The following is a 23,925-nucleotide window of genomic DNA, read 5'->3' on the forward strand; positions in this document are numbered from 1 at the left end:
ACAGGCCCATAAAACTATGAACAAGAGCTGAGTGGGCCTGTGTCCAATCCCCACACCTGGGATGCTGTCTTCAAGAAGCTGCCAGACAGCAGGTGGTGAGGTCGCCCTGTCAGTTAAGACAGGATAACCAAACCTGCATAGGATCAGCTGATAAGACATGCCACAGTAACATCACATGACTCTTCTGGGGAAGAGTGGAGGAGCCTAGCAGGCGAAACATGTCAAAGTAACACAAAACCAGACTTAAGTTATGAACCTTTTTGTCATACATTTTACTATTTTATTGCAAAATGGATAAACAGTCTTTCTTGGCGGAGAAGGCTCTGCTCAAGAGATGCTCGCTGGGTTAGTCAAGTTAGATTCTTTGGCTTTCCAGGTAGCATGAATCTGAATATGAGGGTGCAGCAAGCTTTATACTAGAAAGGAGGAGGCTGGGGTGGAGGAGGTTAAGCTTTGCCAACAGCAGCAGTGTGGTACATCAGCATTAATGCAAGCAGGGATTAGTGAGAAGAACATCATATTTGAATACACTGCAGTGTTGAGAGAAAGAGCTGTGATTGGCTGTGTGAGCTGGAAGGTGATAATGTCAGCTGATCACAGCTGGGTGTATGACTACTGTGTCTTGCATGAACTAATGCTGAGCTTCACTTTGACACCATTCGGCATGGTCAAGAGGAAGTGTGTAGCAGATTTTTGCTGCACTTGTTATGAGAATGCTTTTGTTCCCTTGGGCAGGGGTTCTCAACGTTGGGGCCGGGACCCCATTGGGGGTTGCAAGACAATGAGAGAAGGGTCTCCAGGTGCCTTAAAAAAACTAAGAACATTTTTTAAATTACACTGTTGCCACTTACAAAAATTTTGCCAAATTTTAACCCGTTTTCATCACTTTTTCCCACCAATTTGATCAATTTTAACACTTTTTTTGCAACTTAAAACCTATTTTTTGTTGATTTTAAACCCTTTCCACCACTTTTTTTCTGCCTGTTTTTGCCACTTCTAAACCAAATCTTGCAACTCTCTGACTATTGTTGGCTTTGTTAACAAATTATTGCAACTATTAACCCCTTTTACCACTTTTTAAGCCGCACTTTACAATTTGATATGGCCATTTTTGCTAGTTTCTGCCTCAGCTAACTCTTTTTTGCCAGTTTATATCAATTTTAATTCCATTTCACCAAATTTCCACCTATTTTTGCCAATTTAACGCCATCTCAGCCACTTTGAATCCCAATTTACCACTTAATATGCCCATTTTTGCCACTTTAACCCATTTTTGCCTTTTTTGACTATTTTGCCACTTTTGTCTATTTTTTGGCCTTTCCCACCATTTTTGCTACTTTTAAATTTCAATTTCCCCACCTTTCCTACCATTTCTTGCCCATTATTAACCCATTTTGGCTATTTTTAATGTATTTTAATTCTTTTTTTCAACAAAATGATTTACATTTTTACACATTTTACACAAATGAATTAAAATTTGTTTCTTTGATTTGTTTCTATTAGGTCAAATAGAAATACCACAGCTTAACTTTACGATGGACCATGATTTTGCTGGCCCCCTGTTCGGCTGGGCCCCAAAAAGCTCTCCCATTTATTCCCCACTAATGGGCAGCCTTGTCTGCACATGACTGTTCTTGAATGTGCATGGCTGTGTTCAACCATCTTCAGGTACAGTGGGAGTCCCTGGTCACTGGCACCTTTACTTTGGGGGTTATGGGCTGAAAAGGTTGAGAACACCAGAGGAAAATATTGGACTGCTCTCTGTGCAGAGAATGCAGAAAAGGCTATGAATGAGTGGGGCTAAAATGAAGCACACTTCACATTCAGATGTTGACGTTGCAGAATTGTTTACCACTCATCATATTTGAAAGTTTGCATTCTGGCAACATACTGTCTCGAGCAGAACGTGACATTATTAATACTTTATAGAACATCCAGAAACTGAAAACAGTGAGTGATAGAATCGCTGCCCAGTCCTCTTTTTTAGTCCAGACATTTATTCCTCCGTCTGCTGTTCTCAGTTGTTCTGTTTCCAAATTGGACAAAATCAATCCAAAAAGCCTCCTATATACCATGTTTGTTCATGCCAGTGAGTTCTTCATCGCACTGAGATTGGAATCAGAGAAAGCTGATTTATTTTACAGAGCTTATTTTGGCTATTTGTTAATGTTTCAATAAGTCTTTTACCTCTAGGATGCCCATCAGCAATTGCAGATCTTGTGAGCTGCTGTTTTTTTTTTTTTTTGCAGTAGAAGAGGAGGCTTTTTGATGTGGAACATAAGGTGAAAACTTGAGCATCATTATTTTATTTTCATCTCCCTCTGCAGCACCTGTAAGGGAGACAAGAAAGAGGTGTGTTTAAAAGGAAAGAGAGCCTCCAAGAGTTGTGCTTATTTGCAGCATATTCTGCAAAAATAGTTGAAGTGATGTTGTTTTTAGGTCCAGATGGTATGTGTTTTTTCTATTTCTATGCATGCTAGATATTGTTGTCCCTTTGCACAAAAGAGAAGAACAATTTAATTGTTGGTGCACTAATTTGAATAACAAAATTAAAAATCAGCATCATAAAAAACGTAAATCTCTAATGATTTTTTGATTGCCAGAACAAGGAACTGGCAAGAGTGACTTAACTTTTTGCTTTTAAAAGGCAAAATATATTTTTTTTTATCATGATCAAAATTGTGGTTTACTGAGATTGACTACTAAAATTCAGCAATTAATCAACATTTTAAAAAACAGTATAATTGGCAGCCTCAGGTGGAAGTGTTCATGTTTGTTGTAGCTAGATTCACTCATCACTTAGCTGATCTGGTCGCCTGATATCAATATTAATAGCGTGAAGTGTACAGCTGCTGTGGGGAGCACAACAGAGCCCACATCACACCTGGTGTCAGTTTTACTTCCCTGTTGGGGATTCATTCAGATACTGAGAGGAAGGAGACAGGGACAGCTACATCGCCGGGGCGATACAACAGAGCAGCAGGGCCGATTAGCGGCTCCTGCATGTGTGGGATCTGGGGCTGAGGCACTGGGGCTGCAGCGGGTCAAAGCTAGAGAAGCTCAGACGTGGTGTGCAGCTGGGCTGGCAGGACAGACGCTTTCAGACAAAGCCCTTAGACGTTCAGGGAATAGAGGAAAGCAAAAATATGTCAGCAGTCTGGAGGCTGAATCAGCAGTCTGAGCCTCGCAGAGCAGAGGACAGAGAAGTTAGCGCTCAGATTGTAAAGTCTGTAACACATTTGTTTGTCCAGGCTTTGCTGCCACAAGATGATTTTAGATCCATTTAAGATTTTTTTTTTTTTTTTTTTTGTGTAACTTTGGTAGAACAGTTCATGTAGCACTCCTACAAGATGTAAAAAAACCTCAGCTGGTTTTGGTCCATGACCCTTGAACAAGCTCCAGCAGTTTTAAATGAACTTAATCCATCACAGCATGTGTTGAGGTGATCTGAAACTTTCTATGAGTTATCAATCTAGTGCTCAGCAGCTGTATCTGAAACTACCCAGAGAACAATTCACTGCCTTGTTTCAGCACTGACAGCTCTGACTTGCAGCCAGGCCAAGACTACTTGGCATTTCTGTTCAATCTTTTATAATTTCACATTTTCTGACAGAAATATATAACCTTAGTAGAGCTGCAGAGTTTTATTTAACATTAAATATGAACATTTCATATGGAAACCAAACCAAACCCTCCAACTGTAGAAATCCATGGACAGGTTACTGTCAGTGTAGCTGATTTCCACGTGTACTGCTGAAAATTTTTAGCCAAGGACATGCTGCCACTAGTTTTATGATCCTCCTTTTGCCTTCAGAGCTGCAGATTCACCAAGGTGCTGGAGGCATTACTCAGATCTGTTGATACACACTGTGATGATAAAATCATGCACTTGCTGCTGACAAGTCAGTTGCACATCCAGAATGCTGATCTCTCATGTTTCCACATCCCAAAGGAGCTTTATAGGATGTAACCACCGAGCAATCCAGTTCCTTTCGGTACCCCTTTTTTGTTTTTTTGTTTTTTTTTGTATTTCCACTAACAGAGTTGGAAAGGGTCCCATAAAGCCGACCCGTATGGCCCCGCTTTTTTGGCACCCAGCTGCACACACAATAATAGGGGTTGCACTGATGTCACTGCTCAGCCAGAGTGCAAAACAAAACACAGATGCACAGATGTCTGCTCTGTCAGGAGTGGGCAAAAACAGAGGTAAACAGACCAATATCTGCTTAAATTAGAGATGTTTGGACTCGACACAGATCCATACTGTTTCATGGACCATGGCAACAAATCGAGTTTCCTCGCGTTTATCTGGACCCGATTTTAGCCCACCCATCAAGCGAGAGTATGGGTGTGAAAACGCAAATTATTCTGGGGTTTACCAGACTAAACCATACCAAACCATACACCATCAAACTAGACCACCTGGTGGGAATGTGGCTTTATTATAGTGGTTCTCATCTGATGGATCAGCACTCACAGGGCCCACAAATCCTAGAAAAGTCTTACATAGTCTTGGATTGCACATTTTTAATTTTAAGGCTGTAGAAGGTCTTAAAAAGTCTGATTTTAATTTTTTAACCAGTTAGAGATCTTAAATTTTAGAAGACACTTTGACCAAGACATGTTCTTATTAAGTCCTTGTCTTCTAGCCAACCTGACACGATTTTGAATATCCTCCTCCACAAATTGCTGCATAATCGTTCTCTAGAATTTAGGGAATTTAGTGAAGGATGATTTCAAATGTTTTAGTGGAGGACCCCCAGACTCCTCTTTGATTATTATGTGGTTCACTGTGATGAACTTCACTCTACACTGTTGTAAAACACTAATCCAGTTCTCTGACATCTGGGCTACCAGGTTGCCCACTTAAAAATCCATCAACTGGGTTCCCTCGACAAAAAGCGTTATTCTGCTTTTGATTGTTGAGTTGTTTAGCACGGGCTTAGTACACCTGCTAAAATTTATTATGATATACAGTGCTTAACAAATTTATTTATTTATTTATTAGACCACTACACAAAGTAAGGTTTATGCCACAGCTGCCCTAAATTAACAGCATTGGTAATTACCAAAATCATTATTTATGTTTCTGCAATGGTTAATACACCAATATGTAGAAGCTCTTTAACCCAAATGATTTTTTTAATACTAAAATATAATTATTATTGTTATCCATGAATTTTCAAATGTACTGATTTACAAAATAACTGAAAAAAATAGTAAAGCACATTATTATTTCTTGATTAATATGTCAAATGATAGTTATTTACTTGCATTCCTGAAGAGAAAAATGAGTTTTAGTGGTTGAATGTTATGCTTGATTAATTTCTGACTTCTCAGAGAAGCCCAGTGAGCCGGCTCAAATTTGGGTATAAAAAGGTGAATTCAGTTTGAAATCCCTCATTCCTGTTCCAACTGGTAAAACGTCAAGAGCTCACTGAAAATGAAAGAGTCCGCATTAAAGCACTTCATGATGCTGGATGGTCTCTAAGACAAATATGACAGGTGGTCTAATACATTTGTTCAGCACTGTATGTCAGTGTGTGGCATGTTGAATAGAGGCATCAAATGTGCCAGAAATTATCACATTTCAGCGGTTATGACCAAAACATTGCTTTGCCTTGTACCATTTGACCTTTAATCAGAAAATTCAGTCCTGGTCCAGTGTACCAAGAAATCTCATATAGCTTTCATTTTTGACCATTTACTGAACACAAAGTGGTATTACTTTATCTCAGGTCAGGTTTTAGAAAGGTCTAAAAAAGTCTTCATTTGTTTTGGGGTTTTTTTTAGAAGCATGTAGAAACCCTGCACTCAACAGTGGGTCAATCAGGTATTTCCAGTGGGTCACAAATGTGTGCAAGACAAAATAATGTGACAAAAAATCATGCAGAAATTCCATGCATGTATTTTTATGTTTCCCTATTAAGACAAGTAAATATCAGTCATTTTTCTTGAAAATTCTCTTATTTATCCCCTTTTTTATAAGATGATTTTCCCAATATAAAGGGGAAATTCCTTTAGAAATTACCAAATTTCAAAGAAAATGGAGTAAAATAAGATGCATTTATGCATGTCCTCCTATAATGATGTACTTTTTAAACATCTTTTTTCCTGTCTCTATGGTGGATATGATTTTTTTCTTTCATTGAGGGTCCAAACCACAACATGTTTAGTCTGTGTTTTCAACATTTTCTCTTAAAGAGGTGGTGTTGGGTCCTGATGTTTGACTAACTGAGAACAACTGCTCTACTGGACTGAGATCTGGTGACAGTGGAGGACATTTGAGTTCAGTTAACTCACTGACAGGATTCAGAAACCAGTTTAAAGTGATTTGAGATGTGATGTGATATCCTGCTGGAAGTAGACAGACAGTGCTTAGTTGTAATAAGAAGCCCAAAGTGAGCCAAGAAAACATCCTACATACCACCACCACCAAAAGTAGACAGGATGAGTCTATGCTGACTTGTTGTTTTATGCAAAATTCCAACCATTCCAATCAAATGTTACAGCAGAAAGTGAGATTTCCAACATTTTCCCATCTTTAACGGTGAGCCCATGTGAATTGAAGCCTCAGATTCCTGTTCTTAGCTGTCAGGAGTGACTGTCCTCTCCTGCTGTTGTCTGTTTGCTTCAAGGTCAGACATGTTGTATGTTCAGAGATGTTCTGCACATCTTATTTGTAACAAGTGCCTTTCTAAACAGCTCATATCAGTCTGGTAATTCTCTGACCTCTGCTATCAACAAGGCCTTTTCACCCAGGAACCTGCTGCTCACTGGAGGTTTTCTCTTTTTCTCACCATTCCCTGTGAAACCCTCGAGATGGTTGTGTGAAAACCCCAGTAGATCAGCAGTTTGTGAAATACACGAACAAGCCCATCTGGCACGAACAACCATGCCACTTTCAAAGGCTCTTAAATCACATTTTTTCCCCCTTTTTTTACGCTCAGTTTGAACTTCAGCAGATCATCTTGACCATGCCTTGACTCTCCTAAATGCTTTAGTTGCACCATGTGAGTGGCTGATAAAATATTTGCATTAAAAAGAGCTTGAACAGGTGTATTTAATCAAGCGACCATATTAAAGCTGAGTTTAATTGGACATATTCACAGTAGCAGTAAAGGAGTGGAACAGGTCACAGTGGCTGAAGAAATGTGTATGGAAAAGCTTCAGTTTTCACATGCATGAAAAATCACTCAACATAATGTCATCCCTCCTGCCTAAATAGCTCTGGAATATTTACTGTTATACAAATAACAGTCTTGATTCATGCAGAAATTTTACTAGGAAAAGGTCTGGCATCTGGTAATCTCACATGCAGCTTTCTTCAAAAATTTAAGGACATTCTTATGAGTTTTTTTTTTTTCCTTAAATAGAGATATTTTGAGGCTTTTTGCATTAATTTGAACTGGGCAAGACAGTGGATAGTGGAAGAATCAGGGAGAGGATTTAGGAAATTACATACAGGAAAAGAAGCCACAGCTTGGATTCGCACCTGTGCTAGCCATTTGGAAGATTACTTTAAAGGTTAGATATCTGTACACAACACAAAAAGGAGTACAAATAAGAAAGAATGTTAGATCAAATAAATTAAACTCTTGAGAACATTTTTTTTCTTGTTTATTTTACAGGTTATTCAAACATTCAGTGCAAAGGACGAGGATCTACCAAGTGCAGGACAACAATTCTCCTTCAAATCCCCAAAAGAGGACACAAAGAACAAGAACTTCACCATCCGGGACTTTGGAAGTAAGCGGTCTTGAATTTTGACAAAACCTCTATTTTAATGACATGATAAGGAACTCTCTGGATAAAGCTGATTGTTTTTGTTTCCTACTGTAAAGCCTGAGCAGTGATCACTCAGAAACACTAACTATTAGATGCATCCTCTACGTTACAGAAAGAACAAAAACATGGTTGTTTAAACCTGACAAATTAGTACAATTAACAGAAATGAATGGTGCCGATGTAGAGTTTGCAATCAATTGCAGTTACTCAGAAAAGGAGCAGATGGTGAATTGATGACTTTTTATGAAATAAGATGGTGGTAATTTGTGTGATTATGTACTTAAATTGTATTAATGATAGATGTTGGTAATGGCAAGTCATCTGAGATGCTGTTTTGACAAAGGGACAAATAATCTACTGAAGATTATAAGACATTAAGAGTATGCTTTGTGCACATAAGCATGGGTATTTTACACTAGTATTTATCAGCATTATGTCATGGAAAATGAAACCAGACAAAATAAATTACCACTGAGTGCACCAATTGTGCCCCATGTGCAGAGGCTTAAGTCTTCCCAGCAGGTACTGTACAAGTTCAAACACTTTTTTCTTATGTTGTAGCCTGATGCTACAGTTGTAGCACTCTGTACCCTGTAATGACAAAGTGAAAATAGAATTGTTTAAATTTTTGCACATTTATGAAAAATGTTGACTGACATAAGTATTCAGATTCTCCTACAAAGGTCCTCCCCAGGTCAATTTGGCCAGGTGACCAGCTCTTAGAAGAGTCCTGGTTGTGTCAAACTTCTTCCATTTGAGAATTATGGATGCCACTTTGCTCTTTGGAACCTTAAGGGCACACATTTTTGGTAGCATTCCCCAGATCTGTGCCTGTCAACAACCCTGTCTCTGAGCTCTGCAGGTAGTTCCTTTGACCTCATGGCTCAATCTTTGCTCTGTTGGTCATTGTCAGCTGTGAGGCCTTCTATAGAGAGATGTGTGCCTTTACAAATCATGTCCAATTCAATTTACCAACAGTGGACTTAAACCAAGGTGTAGAAACAACTCAGTAAAGACTGAGAGAAATGGGAGGCATCTGGTTTAAATTTCAAGGGTTCTTAAAAAGGGTCTGAATACTTGCGTCAATGAGATATTTTAGTTTTTTAATTTTTGATAAAATAGCAAAACTTCTAAAATTCTGTTTTCAATTCGTAATGATGGGGTACTGAGTGTAGATTTAAGAAATTTCTTTTTCTTTACTGTAGCATCAGGCTACAACTACGGAAGCAGATTTGGGACACCTTTAAAGGAGAAAAAAAATTGGCCAAGTCATATTAAAGAGACTATTTCTTTTTAGCACATAAACACACAGAGTCTAAGATCCACTGTTTGTCATAGCAAGTTTCGTCTTTATTCTCATCATTTCGACTTCAATCTCGCTTTGTCCAAAATTATTTTCCTTTGAGGGTGTCCCTAATCCTCTTCCGTACTACAACATACAAAAATTCAAGAAAAAAAAAAACAAATGCAGGGGGTCTAAATTCTTTCTAAATGCACTGCTTGGATTAGGATGCAATCTGAGTTATTAAGGTAATAAAATGCAGTTAATGAAATAATTCCAAAAAGTGATTAAAGTAGTAAAAAAGAAAAAAAAAAAAGGTTAATATAAATTAATGTGGAAAGGTTACACTGACATAAAACAATTACAGATAGAAGGTTAGAGGATTGGAGATCAATTCAAGTTAGTCCTATACACAGAGGCTAGTAATAGTTCGGATTTTCATTACTCTTTTCAGTTTTATTTCATTTTCACTTTTTCTTAATTTAATTCCTTTTTGGTAGTTTTTACTACAGTTGAATTGTTTTGTCTAGGTTTTTTTATGACAAAATTGCATTATTTTAGTTTAGATTTTATTGGTATCAGTGTTGTTTTTTATTTATTATTTGTTTTTTTTTCATTAATACAGGATATCTGTTAGAGGCGAGACTCGAAAGGGACAGAAAAAGTAAACATCATGCAATTAGATATGTTTTAATAGGCTGCTCTTCACCTCTCATTTTATTTATTAAAATGTAATATATGAATATAACTCGAGAGCTAAACTGACCATTGAGTGAAGTCTTCTTCAGTCATATCAGGCCATTTTAAACTCTTAAGGTCATATGATGCCAGTCAGAATATTGTGTCAAAGCCTAAAACTAAGAATATATTGTCCTTAATTTTGTTGTAATATATTTTTAGTTTTTTTAAGCATACAGTTCCATTTTTGGAAAACATTTTTGGTAAAGTCTTGTTTTATATTTTTATAATTTCAGTTAACTAACATGATTTTACATTTTTAGTTATTTTGTTCTAACTATAGCAACCTTGCTATACACCAGATTTAATGGTACTTAACCTCCAATCTAACAAATCAATACATTTAGAAAATAGTAAGTAATTCTTAAACTGGTTCTCAGCTCTTTTTTTGTATAGAAACATCTTTTTAATTTGGAAGAAGTCTTCTCAAGACCAATTATGAGCTAGTTAGGAAAGTTTGTAGCTCCAATCCTATAGGACAGGCACGTCTCAGGGCTAAAAATATCCCTAACACATGCAGTCAGATGTGTCTTATGATCAGCCGTATATGACACTTTGCAGCGTGCAGCGGCCGAAGCCTTTGAAGTCTAACCAGAAAGACGGGAAATGAAAAGTGGGACATGGCAGGATGAGGACGGGGAAACGAATGCATTCACCATCCTTGACAAGCCCTGGTCCGAACCTCTGATCCAGTTTTACCTTTTGGACACACTGTCTTGCAGTTTCCTGGCTGCCAGAGGCCTCTGCAAGCACGCTCTGGGTATACAGAGCGAGATCTGATAGGCGGGGACAGAAAATACAAACACCACGGGGCAGTGCGGACAGGTTCAGTTCAGAGACAGAGAGAGAGGGAGCACATACGAAATAACAGTTGTCCACAACATGCAAGGTGTGCTAAAACGGCTGACCCCCTGTCAAGAAAAAGTGCCAGGCCTCGTCATTGCAGCAAACTCTTCTCGACAGGGGTCAGACAGTCTCGCTGCAACACACAGAGGCAGGCAGGTCCAATCTGACATGCTCTCTCTCACTTCTATACATTGTCGTCTTCTATTTCTCTCGCCATCATGACACCTCCACCTGACTTCCAAACTTGTTCCCTTTTTATTTATTTCATAAAATATCTCTTATTTCTAACCTGCTGCTTTTCCTCTGGAGTGATGCAGCTTGCAAAGAGAGATAACAAACTAACAGCAGGTCCTGACAGTTCTCACAGCACAGGTAGACGCTTTGCAATGTTTTAGGGAATGATGTTCAGGGTGTGGTTAGTAAGCGGTGTAAAATGGCGAGAGCTTTGATAAGACAAATCTTTGATACATTGCAGATTCTCATCACATGCAGAGAGGATTGGATATCAAACATGAAGAGTTTACAGACATTGAAAAGTTTTATCTACCTTCTGATTCTTGGACCTGCAGACTTGTTGTGAAACTGGGAGAGTTTCTGATTGATGTGAGGTTAGACTTGTCTGAAAATTTCTCTCACTCTGGTCAGAGCACTATCAAACCTTTAGATCAAGGGATCAGCTCACTGCACTTCAGGCCTTTTAATAAAAAATTGAACAGACTCTTTAAAGCATGGCTGCATTGAAGCTCTCTTTTTGATTTTTGATTGTTTTAAATGTCTTATTGCTAAGTGTTTCCCCCACCTTTCTTTTAGACAACACAGCTGGGATTGTGACAAAGCGGAGTGGCTTTCGACGGCGCTTGCAGGAGATCTACCTCCTCCCCGTGGTGATCGACGATAATGGCTACCCACCCAAAAGCAGCACGGGCACGCTGACCATCCGCGTGTGTGGCTGTGAATCAGACGGTGCCCTGCTAACGTGCAGTGCTGAGGCCATCTTTCTCCCTGTGGGCTTGAGCACAGGAGCTCTGATCGCCATCCTTCTATGTATCATCATCCTGTTAGGTGAGACCTGTTGTTTTTTGGCTTGTAAACATTCTTCATTTTAGCACCAGTGTCATTTAGAATCATCTAACAACTAGGGGACTGGTACATGTGTTGCCTCAGTGTTGCTGAGTTACTCCAGCTCTGTTTGAACCGAAACATTGCCTTGTTTAAACATAATTTACAGTTTTGTCAAGAGTAGATACACTATGTGGACAAGAGTATTCGGCCAGACCTGTTCATTAGAGGTTTAAAGGTACGTGTATTTGTACCGTATCCATTTGGTACAGGCCTCTCGGTACAGTACAGGCGTGTACATGTGTAACAAAGCTCATACACAGATGAAAAACCAGAGAACAACTCGTTGTCACACTGTCCTGGCAACCACACAACCTCAGCAAACGACAGCAACAGTCTGAATATTCCTAGATAAAAGTGTCCCGTTTAGGAACTCTTTGTTTCCCCATAAAATACAACAGTGGACAAAGACAACAACAGTAGCGCTGACATTATGTGTCGCTGACAGTGTGTCATCCAGCGGACCAATCAAAGCATTTGAAAAGGCTCCATTGAAACAAGAACATCACTGTAAAGTGGAGGGACAACAAAAAGTCTCACCAGCCAGTTATGAAATTCCCATGATTTAAGATGTTTTTATTATAACAATGGTGGTCTGGTTTTGTGAATCAAATTAATTCTAATTGCGTATTTTCAACTGTCAGCCTTGGAGGAGGGGGAGAAGGGACTCCATCATGTCAGCAGCTGCATCATAGGTAAAGTTATCCTCAGATTTCACAGGGCTCTAACCTCTTTATCCGCCAAGATGGGCTGTAAGAAGTTCTCCCAAACTTTGTAGTAGGCCCCACTGGTTAAAAAAAGTAATTCAGTGCTGAAGTACGTGTTGAAATCGGCAGGATAAATGCTAATTAGCATACTTAACAAGCTAACTTACAGTTGATGATGTGTTCAAGTTGGCTGGGAAATTTTAGTGTTTAAAGAATGGTTATAAATATGTAAATATATCAATTAAAATAACCTAGTAATTCAAAAATGTATGTATTTGTTAATATTTGTATTAATTGAAGACCTTTTGGAAGGAGGTTGCAGCATCATTTCTAATTTAAATGTAATTTATTCAGCCTATTTACTTTAATACAATTTGAAAAATATTAATACATTCTGTTATTGCTTTAATTACCGTACCGAAAATGTACCAAACCATGACTTCAAACCTGAGGTACGTACCAAACCGAATATTTTCAGTACCGTTACACCCCTACGGTTCTTTATTGAATTCAGTTGTTTCAATCAGACCTGTTCCCACAAGTGTGTAAATCAAGCACCTAGCCATGCACTCAACATTTGTGACACAAAACGGGTTGCTCTGAAGAGCTCAGTGACTTCAAGGGTGCAACCTTTGCAATAAGATGGTTCATGAGACTGTATTCTTACTGGATATCCTGCTGTCAAATGTAAGTGATATTATTAGATAGTGGAAGCGTTTAGGAACACCAGCAACTCAGCCACAAAGCAGAAGAGGAGTCACCGACCGTGCGTAGAAGTTGCTGATGATTTCATAGCTGAAAAGTTCCAAACCTCCACTGCTGTGAGCTTCATGGAATGGGTTTCCAAGGCAGAGCAGCTACATGCAAAACTCTCATCACCAAGTCTGATGGGTGTGGCAGATGTCAGGAGAATATTACCTGCCTGACTGCACTGTGCTAAGTAAAGTTTGCTAGAGGAGGGATAATGCTATGGGGCTGTTTTTCAGGGGCTAGGCCTCTTATCTCCAGTGAAGTCCAGTCTTAATGCTTCAGTGTACCAAGATATTTTGGACAATGCTATGCTTCCAACTTTGTGGCAACGGTTTGGGGAAGGCCCTTTTCTGTAACATGACTGTGCCCCAGTGCACAAAGCCAGCACTATAATGATATGGTTTGATGGGTTTGGAGTGAAAGAACTTGACTGGCCCTGACCTCAATCCCACCAAGCCCCTTTTGGATGAACTGGAACAGAGAATGTGAGCCAGGCCTTCTCGTCCAACATCAGTGCCTGACATCATAAATGCTCTACAGAATGAATGGGCACAAATTCCCACAGAAAGACTCCAAAATGGAATAAAAAGAGGATGCTGTATAGCTGCAATAGTAGGCAACTCCATATTAAAGTATATGTATTTGAAAACAATATCCCTGTTTGTTTAACTGTTACGATGACTGATTACTTTTGTCCATATAGTTTATATTAGGCACAAGAGAAAAACCAAGCCCTAAAACAACACCAGGGTTTATGCACACTGTATTCTACTTTTCCACTGGCAGGTCTCTTTGTTGTAGCACTACTTGGCACTTTACATGTATACACTAGACCTCAAAAAGCTGATCTGTGTGCTGCTAAAGCACAGAACACAGACTGTTTCAACTGCATGAGATAGTTCCACATAGGCTGTAAGCTGGACTACAGGATTTTGAGAAACAGACTTTAGGCCAGATTTGCCCTCTCACGATCATTGGATACGTGTCCCAAGTCAAAGCTCATCATTAATGATTATTAGCCCAAATAATGTGTGGTGCTCATGTGATTTTTTTTTACTGCTCTGTACCTGAGAGAGCCTCCCTAACCTGAAATCATTGTTCTAGTTTGGTCTGCCTCTGATGGAATGCTGACAACCACCAAACTAAACCAAACTGAATATGTCTACATGGAGGAAAAATAGCAAACACAGATGGCAGTATTTACACGCTCCTCTAGTTGGCGATTACATTTGTACCTGTTTGCTAACTGCTATTTAACAACCGACAAAGAAGAGGCAGAAGCAGACTTTAAATTCAGTAGAAAAAGCAGTGGAGTCACAAGACCCACAATCTATTTATCCCTCCTCTCAACTTCTCTATGCTGTTCTTAAAAAGCCTCTGGATGTGAAAGCAGAGAGGCTGAAGACATTACTGATGCTAATACATTGTAAAGCCTGTGCACCAGGGATGTAATGGTATTAAAATCTCAAGATATGATAATACCTCAGTAACAAGTCTACAGTACAGTATTTATTGAGGTATTTAATAAAGCGAAAAATGAATGAGGACTTGAAATGACATCAGCATTTGTGAAACAACAATTGCACTTTGAATATTTTGATATGTGCATTAGTTGTGCCACCACAGTCTCGCAGTGTCTGCATATTGGGTTTGTCCATCACCTTTTTTTTTAATTTCTCATGTCTTGACACAGAGAAACCAAAATATTTCCACATGTCAGATTTAAAAGTCGTGGAGCCTCCTGAATCTTAAACTTTGTTACTTGGTTTTCTGTCACTGCTTTTCATCCACCATTTTCACACTGTTTGATCAAGTCAGTGAGTGTGTAAAGAATGATTGATACGTAAGGGTCGATAGTAACTGTTGTTCCCACTTCCTTTTGCTCTGCTCCACTAGAAAACAACATGTTTTGCCCTGAAGATCTATTTCTGAATCTGTCCTATGTGTACAGCAACATTGAGATGCTTCTGTCACTGCGATACAGCAAAACTAGCAATACCATTACGTCATTGATATGCATGGATGTGCAGAAATAAATGTATTTTAGTTCGCTGCTCAGGCTCCATTACAGCATCCCTTTCTGTGTTTACATTAGGTATTCTGGGGTCCTTCATGGTGTACACGTCTTGATCATGCTCGAGTAACCACTGCACCGCTATTTACCAACAACAATATGACTCTGTAATGGCTCACTTAATGAATCATACATATGATGCGTTGCCCTAAAATGCATATATTTTATTTTGCATTACTTACATTGTGTTTATCATTTAAAATCAAGAGATATTAGGTTATTAATTTCTATACTGCCTTTTATTTTTGCATCTTTGTCCGCTCTTTTTTTGTTCCATCACTCACACACCACAGGCTGTACCAAATATCACAGGTAGTTCTGACTAACATTAGATACAACAAACTGAGAGATGCACCACTGTCAGTTAATGCTGATAAATGAGGGAAAGCTAGAATTGAAGATCTGTGACTTTATGTTGCTTTTATCTAATGAACTGAACCTGAACTGTGACCCCAAGGTACGAATTTAACTGTGACCTCTGTGAAGTGTTACACCCCTGTGGTTGACTAGCAGTAACATATTGTCATTACCTTACAACTGTGCCAGTTTAATGTAGGTTAACTAGGCTAACTAACTAACTTTCATTAGCCAGTTAGTATGGCATTTTTTTTTTGTTTATCTTATTTTAAAGTTGTATCTAAATGAAAGCATATAAATACAGACAGATTAGCATTAGCACAAGGATTGAAGTCTATAATTACTGAGACAAGTAAAACTATCAGATAATAATATAAAAAAGAATGAGAAAATAAAAACAAATTTAATCTTTATCCCTCAAAACTAAGCAACCTGCAGCTTTCTGCCAACAAATAAATATCAAAAATGAAAAGGACATGTTCATTTTTAGCCTCCCTGAGCTGATTTTAAATTCAAATTTGCTCAAAGTGTTAAGTCAGAGATCCCTCTAAGTCAAAATTCAACACATGGCGTGCAAATTTGAATGAAAACAGCCAGGTTTGTTTCTACTTTTAGCCTTTATTGAAGATTCCTGACTCCACATGTGCTGCACTGATCATGAGATGTGGTCTGGCAACAGTCCAGCTTTGTCCGTAGTTAATTATGAGACGCATATGACTTTGGACATTCAATGAGACGTTAAAGATTGGAGGGAGGTTCGCTTAGCTCTATAAACTAAATCCAATCTTGCCGCTGTGTGGCTGTGCTTCCCAGGCTACAGCTTTTACACTTCACCCAAGGTCACGGTTGTAAAACTCCTCCTTAATTCCCTGCTATTAATGTCCAAACTCATCTACATAGCAGGGAGGAAGTAAATGTAGGTTTATGGCATCATTTTCTGAGTTATGAATATGGGATGGCTGCTTGTAAAAGAAGTTCTGTGTGATAGTAGGAGTCAAGGCTAGCTGTGACCTTTGTGCTGAGCTGTATTTACATTTCTCCATGTCTCTTTAATAGATAGCCAGAGAAATACGGTTAAAGTCATCACCGTGAATCCGTTTTTCATTGCCTTCATGAATGTATTCATGTGAAACATCAGCTGGAGTTTCATTGTTTAATATGGGAGGGAACATAAAAGCATGCGGTGTGATTGTGCCGTGGAGCTTGTGTCGGTGCGTTCACTTCATCTGAGAAGAATGTCTTCAAAGCTGCGAGTCGACTCACCCTCGAGGGCTGCGGCTGATGCCAAACTGTCATGCTGTGGCGGAGAAAATCAGAACTCACACTGTGAACATTTCCATAGAGCCACTTAGTTCCTGTGCAGGATTTGTCAGGATGACCCAGTTGTCCTGTAAGGAGGAATGACGAGGGAAATTAAACAGACCAGCAGTGAGGCTTTCATCTGCATCGCTGTTTCTCCCAAAATGAGCTGGATTGGCTGCACCCAGTGACAAGCTGTGTTCAACCAGTATGTCATATTATCAGTCAGTGTTGTTGAAATCTATTTTAGAGCCACTAGGGGGAGCTGGCACACCATGTACAGGCAGATAACATCGCCTTAGTGTAAGGGGAGGCTGTGAAGGAGTGAGATAAAGCAAGGATGAAAGGAAGAGACCTACTTAAAGCTTTTTTCAGCCTGTATGTATTTATTGGACTTCTTCACGTGACTGATTCCACTTTCATCCAAGCCATCGCTCTTCCTTCCATATGCAACAGAGGGAAAACACATATTTTACTGCAATTTCACCGAGGAGACAGGGAGAGGGATGCACAAGGAGACGGATCGCTCTGACAGGAGGAAGAGAGAGGAGGAAATTTATTGTAACATTATGTGTAGAGAGAATCACACTGTTGGACTCCAGTGTCTAAAATGTGCAGGAACCTGGAGTGAACTCGGAAGGGTTGCATGCTAAAGCAGGAAAGAATTGCTTGGGTATATTCTCAGCGGTACAGTTTTAACCCAGCAGTGTTTACAGTTCTTGTGCCATCTATTAAAAGTATGTGGGGCTGCTGGCACACGTTATTTGCTGTGAGGCACAAAAGCAATTCAGCTGCAAGTTGACATTGATTTGCAGGCCATAATACGTCTAGACATTTAGGTTTCACTTGAAATTCTGCTAAATTTCTCTGAAAAGTGTGGTTTAGATATCTAAGCTCCTTTCAGCCATGCTTTTCAAAGCGGTTTCATTTAATGCCTTTCGATGTGAAGCAGGATCTGATTATGAAGACTACTTAAACATTGGTTGAAATTGAGTGTGTGGCTTTGAGATTTCTAAACAAGACTGATTCCAGTCATCGCATGGACGTTTTACTAGAAAACTCTAAATGGTACAAAGTTTACCCTTGATCCAGCAACATACTACACTACGAATCTTAATTTATTCTTTACAAACATGGGAGATCACAAACACGAGGACACATTCAACTAGTTTTTATCATCCGGAGAGCACGGTCTAGATCAGTGGTTCTCATTACAGCATACATTATCACTACAACTATACCACACATGAAGATACTGCGCACATTATAAAGGAGGATGTTTTGCATTCATGTGGATATGGTGTGCCTTTAGATTTTGCCTCAATGTTAGTTTTGTCTTGGGCAAAAAAAATTGCAAACCATTGCACTGCATGATTCAGCATAACAGTTTCACAGTGGTGATTCCACAGACATGAGATCTAGAAGTAATCTGCATGATTAAAAATGACTTAAGAAGAAAAACAGGAATGAAGGACGATTCCAATCTGAAATTGTAGATATTTTGATTGGAGATCCTTGAGGCTGCAACTTGATTTTGAGCTGTAAAATAACAGTAGTGACAGTATGCACTTGAGGAGATTTTTAAAAATGCAGTATAGTTGGTTGACACAAGCCTCAGATCAGACCATGCACTCCCATTTAGCTAGTTCCTATCAGACCTTCTTCCATCTGACCATGCTAACAAGTAAGCAGGCTGCAACATGGTCACAGTGTAAAAATATGGACAACTCTGTATATTTAGTAAATTCTCTAGCCTTTACTTTTGATGCAAAGGTGATTCACACACCCCTTCAGGCTTATGGTGATATTCGGAGGCTGATGAAAAGGTCATTTATGTGGTTGGACTTCTTGGTCAATATTCCCATGGAAACTGTGGAGTATGCTCAATCCATGTCATTTAGCAGATGCTTTTATTCAAAGCTACATAAAGACAGGTGTTCATGTTATGGCTGAAAGACTTGCAAAAATAATCTAATTGCACTTTTTTTTCCCCAAATATTGCAATTTAATATGCAATTATCCTTGGGTTAATCTTATGTATTTTTTGACAAATTCAAACAATAAATAATTCCATAAATAAGACCATGTGTATTGAAAACAATGAACCTTTTGTAAGATTTACAAAAAGTTTCTAAATCCAAAAGTGAGACACTTCTGGATATATTTTCTTACATGGAAAGAAAATGTTATAATCTCTTAAACTTGGCATTTCCACAGACTTTACTTCAGGCATCTAAGCAAAAACACATTCAAAATTCCCAAAGATTTTGAGATGATGGAACCAGAGTTGCTAAAATACAAATTCATTTCAAACTTTTAGGATTCATTGTAACACCACTCATTTCATATAAGAGAAGATTAGAGTAAATTGGCCCCCCACCCTATTTAAGGTGTGTTATTGTGACTCTTTCAGAGTTCGTTCAATTTCAGACACACTAACATGTCTACATACCTTTTAAAGGTGTTTTATTATGCAAAAATCACTTTTTCAGGAATTTCTAACACAAATATGGGCCCCTAGCCTGTCCACAATCCCCTCAAGTACCAGAAAAATCTATTCCCTCCTGCCTCTCTTTCTCCACCTTTCAGAAAATGTGTGCTGAAACAAGCCGTTCTCAGACTTTCCCCTCATGATGTGAAGTGGGGAGTTAGCCCCGACCCCAGGTTAAGTCGGCCCTCCCTGCTTGGAAGACAGTTCTGCCCTCCTCTCCTGAGCTGAGAGGAGGATCAGGAGAGCCACATCCATTAAGCCACATCCATTTCCTTAGAGGGGCATGATCAGGGGTGGAGCCAGACAGCTCATTAACATTTAAAGCCACAGGCACAGAAACAGCTCGTTCTGAGCAGGGCTGAAACAGAGGGGGGTTTTTTTAGACATGCAAAAATCCAGTACTGGAGTGGGTTTTTTTAGCAACAGACTTCACAGACATGTTTTGGGGACCTCTGACACCAATATAAACTTGTCTTAAAAGGGTCAAATATGTCCCCTTTGAAAGTCCAGTTTTGGTCACACTGACACAAAATGACCATTTCTAATTGCATGTAAACATACTGGTTGTTTTAGTGTTTTGAAGTCCATAACTACAAAGTCTCAGGGTGGTTTCAGATTAGGGTCCCAGGCCTGGATCCAAGTACCTTTGACCCCAAAGTCTGGCTGAACTGTTTAGTGTAAGCAAAATAATACTAGGCTCAGACATCATGCCTGATTCTGCTTAAGGAGGTGTTCTCAGGCATGATTCATGAAATGATTCATAGGCAGCTAAAAAGTGGGAAAAACTGAAAGAACTTTGAGGGCAAAGCCATTGGGGGGCCCTTGGAGGTCAGCAAAATATGGTGCATTGCAAAGTTAACCTGCTATAACCAGATTTTATTTAACCTAAATTCTCACTGTTCTTACTACAACTGAAATACACAGTTTATTTATCGTTGCGTTTGTAACAGCCTGGTATGGTCATTTATCTGTTCAGTTAAAATCACAGATAACTCATCTCATGCAGACTGCTATGATAATCATGGTTGTCAAAAAGCACCCATCTCTCCAAACACTATATGAGCAGTCTGTTGTTAGACAGGCACAGAAAATTGTTTCTGATCCGACCCACATTCTCCACTCTGAGTTTCAGCTCTTACCCTCAGGAAGAAGATTTAGACATTCATTCATTCATTTGTGCCTATGTCCATTAAATTTCTGAACAACAGGTGATGTAAGATGTGCCAAGTGGTTGTGCAGTATGCCAATATGACACTGCTGCCAGATGTTTCCTTTTTATGTAGATGTAGAAAATTGTTAGATGGATATGCTGCTGCTACAGGATGTAATGTTATGTGTTCTGTATGATCTTTATGTACATATTTATTGGTTTTGTAACTGTGAGACAGAGTCCAGGATAAATTTCCCTATGGGGCATTAAAGTCTTATCTTATCTTATCTTATCTTACATTATCTTATCTTATCTTATCTTAACAGAGGTAACTCTTTGGGGAACTTCTGAACCCAAAATCAAATTTTTAAGATTATTTTCAGCACCAGAAAGAGACAAATAATAGCATGAAGGCTCGTATCAATGCTACTGATCCAGCACACCTGCACTGACATTGACGATCACATCTGGAGTGGGCATGTTACTTGGCTGTTCAAGGGCCCAGGCATTTCTGTGGGTAGGCCAATACCCAAGCATGGTCCATGAAAAACTTGAATTCAAATGTTTCCTCTTTGCACAGTTATCAGTTAAAAACCCATCTGTGGAGCATCTTTCTTCGGATTTAGGCTCGTAGTTTACATTGTCTGAGTTGGGCCGAGCCTTTGAAAAGCCCCAGCATGGATGCTGATGGGTAAAAGCCACCCTTGATTTAAACTGCATTCCCATTTGTTGTTGATAGTCATTGATTTACTTTGTTCGAAACTGATTAGAAATTCTCTCAGAAAAATGAGTCAATGCAATCTAACAAATAGACTGAATATACAGAGAGAGAGAGAGAGAGAGAGAGAGAGATGAGATGAGATATTTTCAAACACAGACAGTTTCAAACTATATGCCTGCAAGTCTTTTAAAATACAAGATATTAAAAAGCAGGTTCACTAGGATACAGTTATATAGTTTATTTTTCCTGACAGGATATCCTTATAAGGGCACAGTACAGCAGGTTTATCAATATCTATCTGACATCTCTCAATTTGTCTCCACAGTTATCGTGGTCCTCTATGTGGGTCTGAGACGGCAGAAGAAAAAAGAAACCCTAATGTCATCGAAGGAGGACATCCGAGACAACGTGATCCACTACGACGACGAAGGAGGCGGCGAGGAGGACACGCACGCCTTTGACATGGGAACCCTTCGCAATCCCAAAGTAGTCAAAGAGAACCTGTACCGCAGGGATGTCAAACCTGAGCTAAAGCCAGGTCCCAGGCCGCCCGTCTCTCAGGACAGCGCCGACATCCGAGATTTTATCAACCAGCATCTGCAGGAGCACGACATGGACAACTCGGCCCCGCCCTACGACTCTCTGGCCACGTACGCCTACGAGGGCAATGGCTCCGTGGCGGAGTCGCTCAGCTCCATCGAGTCCCTCGCAGTAGACCACGAGGAGGACTATGATTACCTCAATGACTGGGGGCCCCGCTTTAAGACACTGGCAGGGATATTCGGTGAGCAATCAGAAACTCAGTCGGACTCAACCACAACGGAGAACACGCATTGATGTTATTCACGGACTCTTCAAGCAAATATGTAACAACGTTCTTTTGGTTGGCGATGTTAAACCATCTTTTTCCTCTGTTCTCATGTTTTTCCAGCTCACCGTTTTCTATTTTTCCGTGGTACTTTTTACCATGCTCGGTCCCGAAATTGTAAAAAAGAAAAAACACAAAAAATCAAAACGAGGGAACATTTGGTAACACGATTAGATGAGCAAAGCAGCCATTCAATTACCTCTCAATTGAATGTTGTTTCTTGTCTTACATTTTGTTTCCTCTTGGGGAATACGCATACACATGGAAATGTTGTCATTTCCTAAAACATCCTTAAAAGTGCCTCAATATAATTGTTATTTTACTTGCTATTTCATGCCACATATCCGGTGTTGTTTCTTAGAACCCATAGGTTAAGCTAATTCAGCCGGCTAACTGCGCTCCGACTGGATTCAACCAAGACCAATGTCGACTCTGTGGGGACAATGACGTGGCCCGAGTTTGGCCAAAGATGTTTTGAATGTTATTTATTGTTCTATTTATTTATTGGCTGATTGAGTTTGATTAGATTTTTGTGTATTTATCTATTTATCTCTCAGTCATTGATCTGTATTTTTTATTTTTGGAGACACACAAGGATTTTTGTAATTAATCATGGCCCACATTAAAATGTACGTTTCTGTTAGGTGGGTCCTGTGAATAGACTTGTACTAGAGTTGTAAAAAAAAGACTTTAGGGCTAAATACTGCAGTTCAGTCATGTAATAAACACAGTTTTCTTAAATAAACAGCACTTGGACAAAATCCCTGTCTGTATTTACTATTGTGTTCTAGTTGCAGTAGATCTATTCATAATTTAAGTTCACCAATTGCTGAATCAAAAGCCTGGGTTATGAAAAAGCTGTGTGGGAGTGGTGTGAATGGGCCATAGTACTCTGGAGCTCATCAGTATATGATGTTGTGCCAGTGTAGGGCCCACAAATGGAAAACAAACATCAACTATAAAATAAGGATTTTTTGGTTTCTACAAACATATTCTAACATATTTTTACAAACAGCAGGACAGGATATGTCTTTATGGACTTCTGAGGAGCTTGGCCCAGATACTGATGAGATGGTGAAAAGATAAAGGATGCACAGAGCTGGGCCTGGGTGATGAGATATAATAGAGGTAGCTGGGGTGGAGGAGGGTTGCAGCAGTTGCATTGAAACAATGGATTGGATAGAACAGATTTTAAAATATGACACTGTCAGGATGATTGGCTCAATAAAGGTGAGGGCAGAATGGCATTGGCTCAGAACTTAAGTGGGTGGACACCCATACCAGCTGATCAACCACAGCGGGTAAAGGGAGACACGTGATTATTTATGAATTAAGGATGAGCCTTCCTGCTTAAACTTACACTTACATTTTAGTAAAATAGAAATTTGTAGTTATTTAAATTTTAAATAAAAACTGTCATTTTTTGTAGATTTGCAGAGACACTGAAATAAAAGTAAACTTTTGAAAAATCCTAAAAATGTAAGTAAGCCTATCAACATCATTGAAGATGAGGGGCTTCAAGGCAAGCAGTTTACATTCACATTGCTGCAGAAGATATTTAGTTCCTGATGTATTTGTCTGCTGATTAAGTTTGTCTATTAACTATTACTCAAAAATTAACCTATTGTTTAAATTTTAAATCAATTACCAGCACTAATTATGTCAGTTTCACTGAAATGTCTTAGTATTAAAAAGTCTACTTAAAGACACTGACAGTAACTGACAGTAATAGTAG

General features: G+C 39.1%; 1 protein-coding gene across 1 annotated transcript in view; it reads left to right on the plus strand.

The window, feature by feature from the left end:
- Positions 1–22,930, plus strand: part of LOC121526967 (cadherin-12-like) — a 129,272-nt gene extending 106,342 nt beyond the window's left edge. Inside the window, exons 9-11 of the mRNA XM_041813576.1 lie at positions 7,632–7,749; positions 11,465–11,716; positions 21,648–22,930. Of these exons, the coding sequence (XP_041669510.1) occupies positions 7,632–7,749; positions 11,465–11,716; positions 21,648–22,159 (882 nt within the window). The 3' untranslated portion in view covers positions 22,160–22,930. The remainder of the gene's footprint in view (positions 1–7,631; positions 7,750–11,464; positions 11,717–21,647) is intronic.
- Positions 22,931–23,925: the final 995 nt, after the last annotated feature.

The sequence above is a fragment of the Cheilinus undulatus genome, linkage group 19 (assembly GCF_018320785.1).
Source record: "Cheilinus undulatus linkage group 19, ASM1832078v1, whole genome shotgun sequence".
NCBI lineage: Eukaryota > Metazoa > Chordata > Actinopteri > Labriformes > Labridae > Cheilinus > Cheilinus undulatus.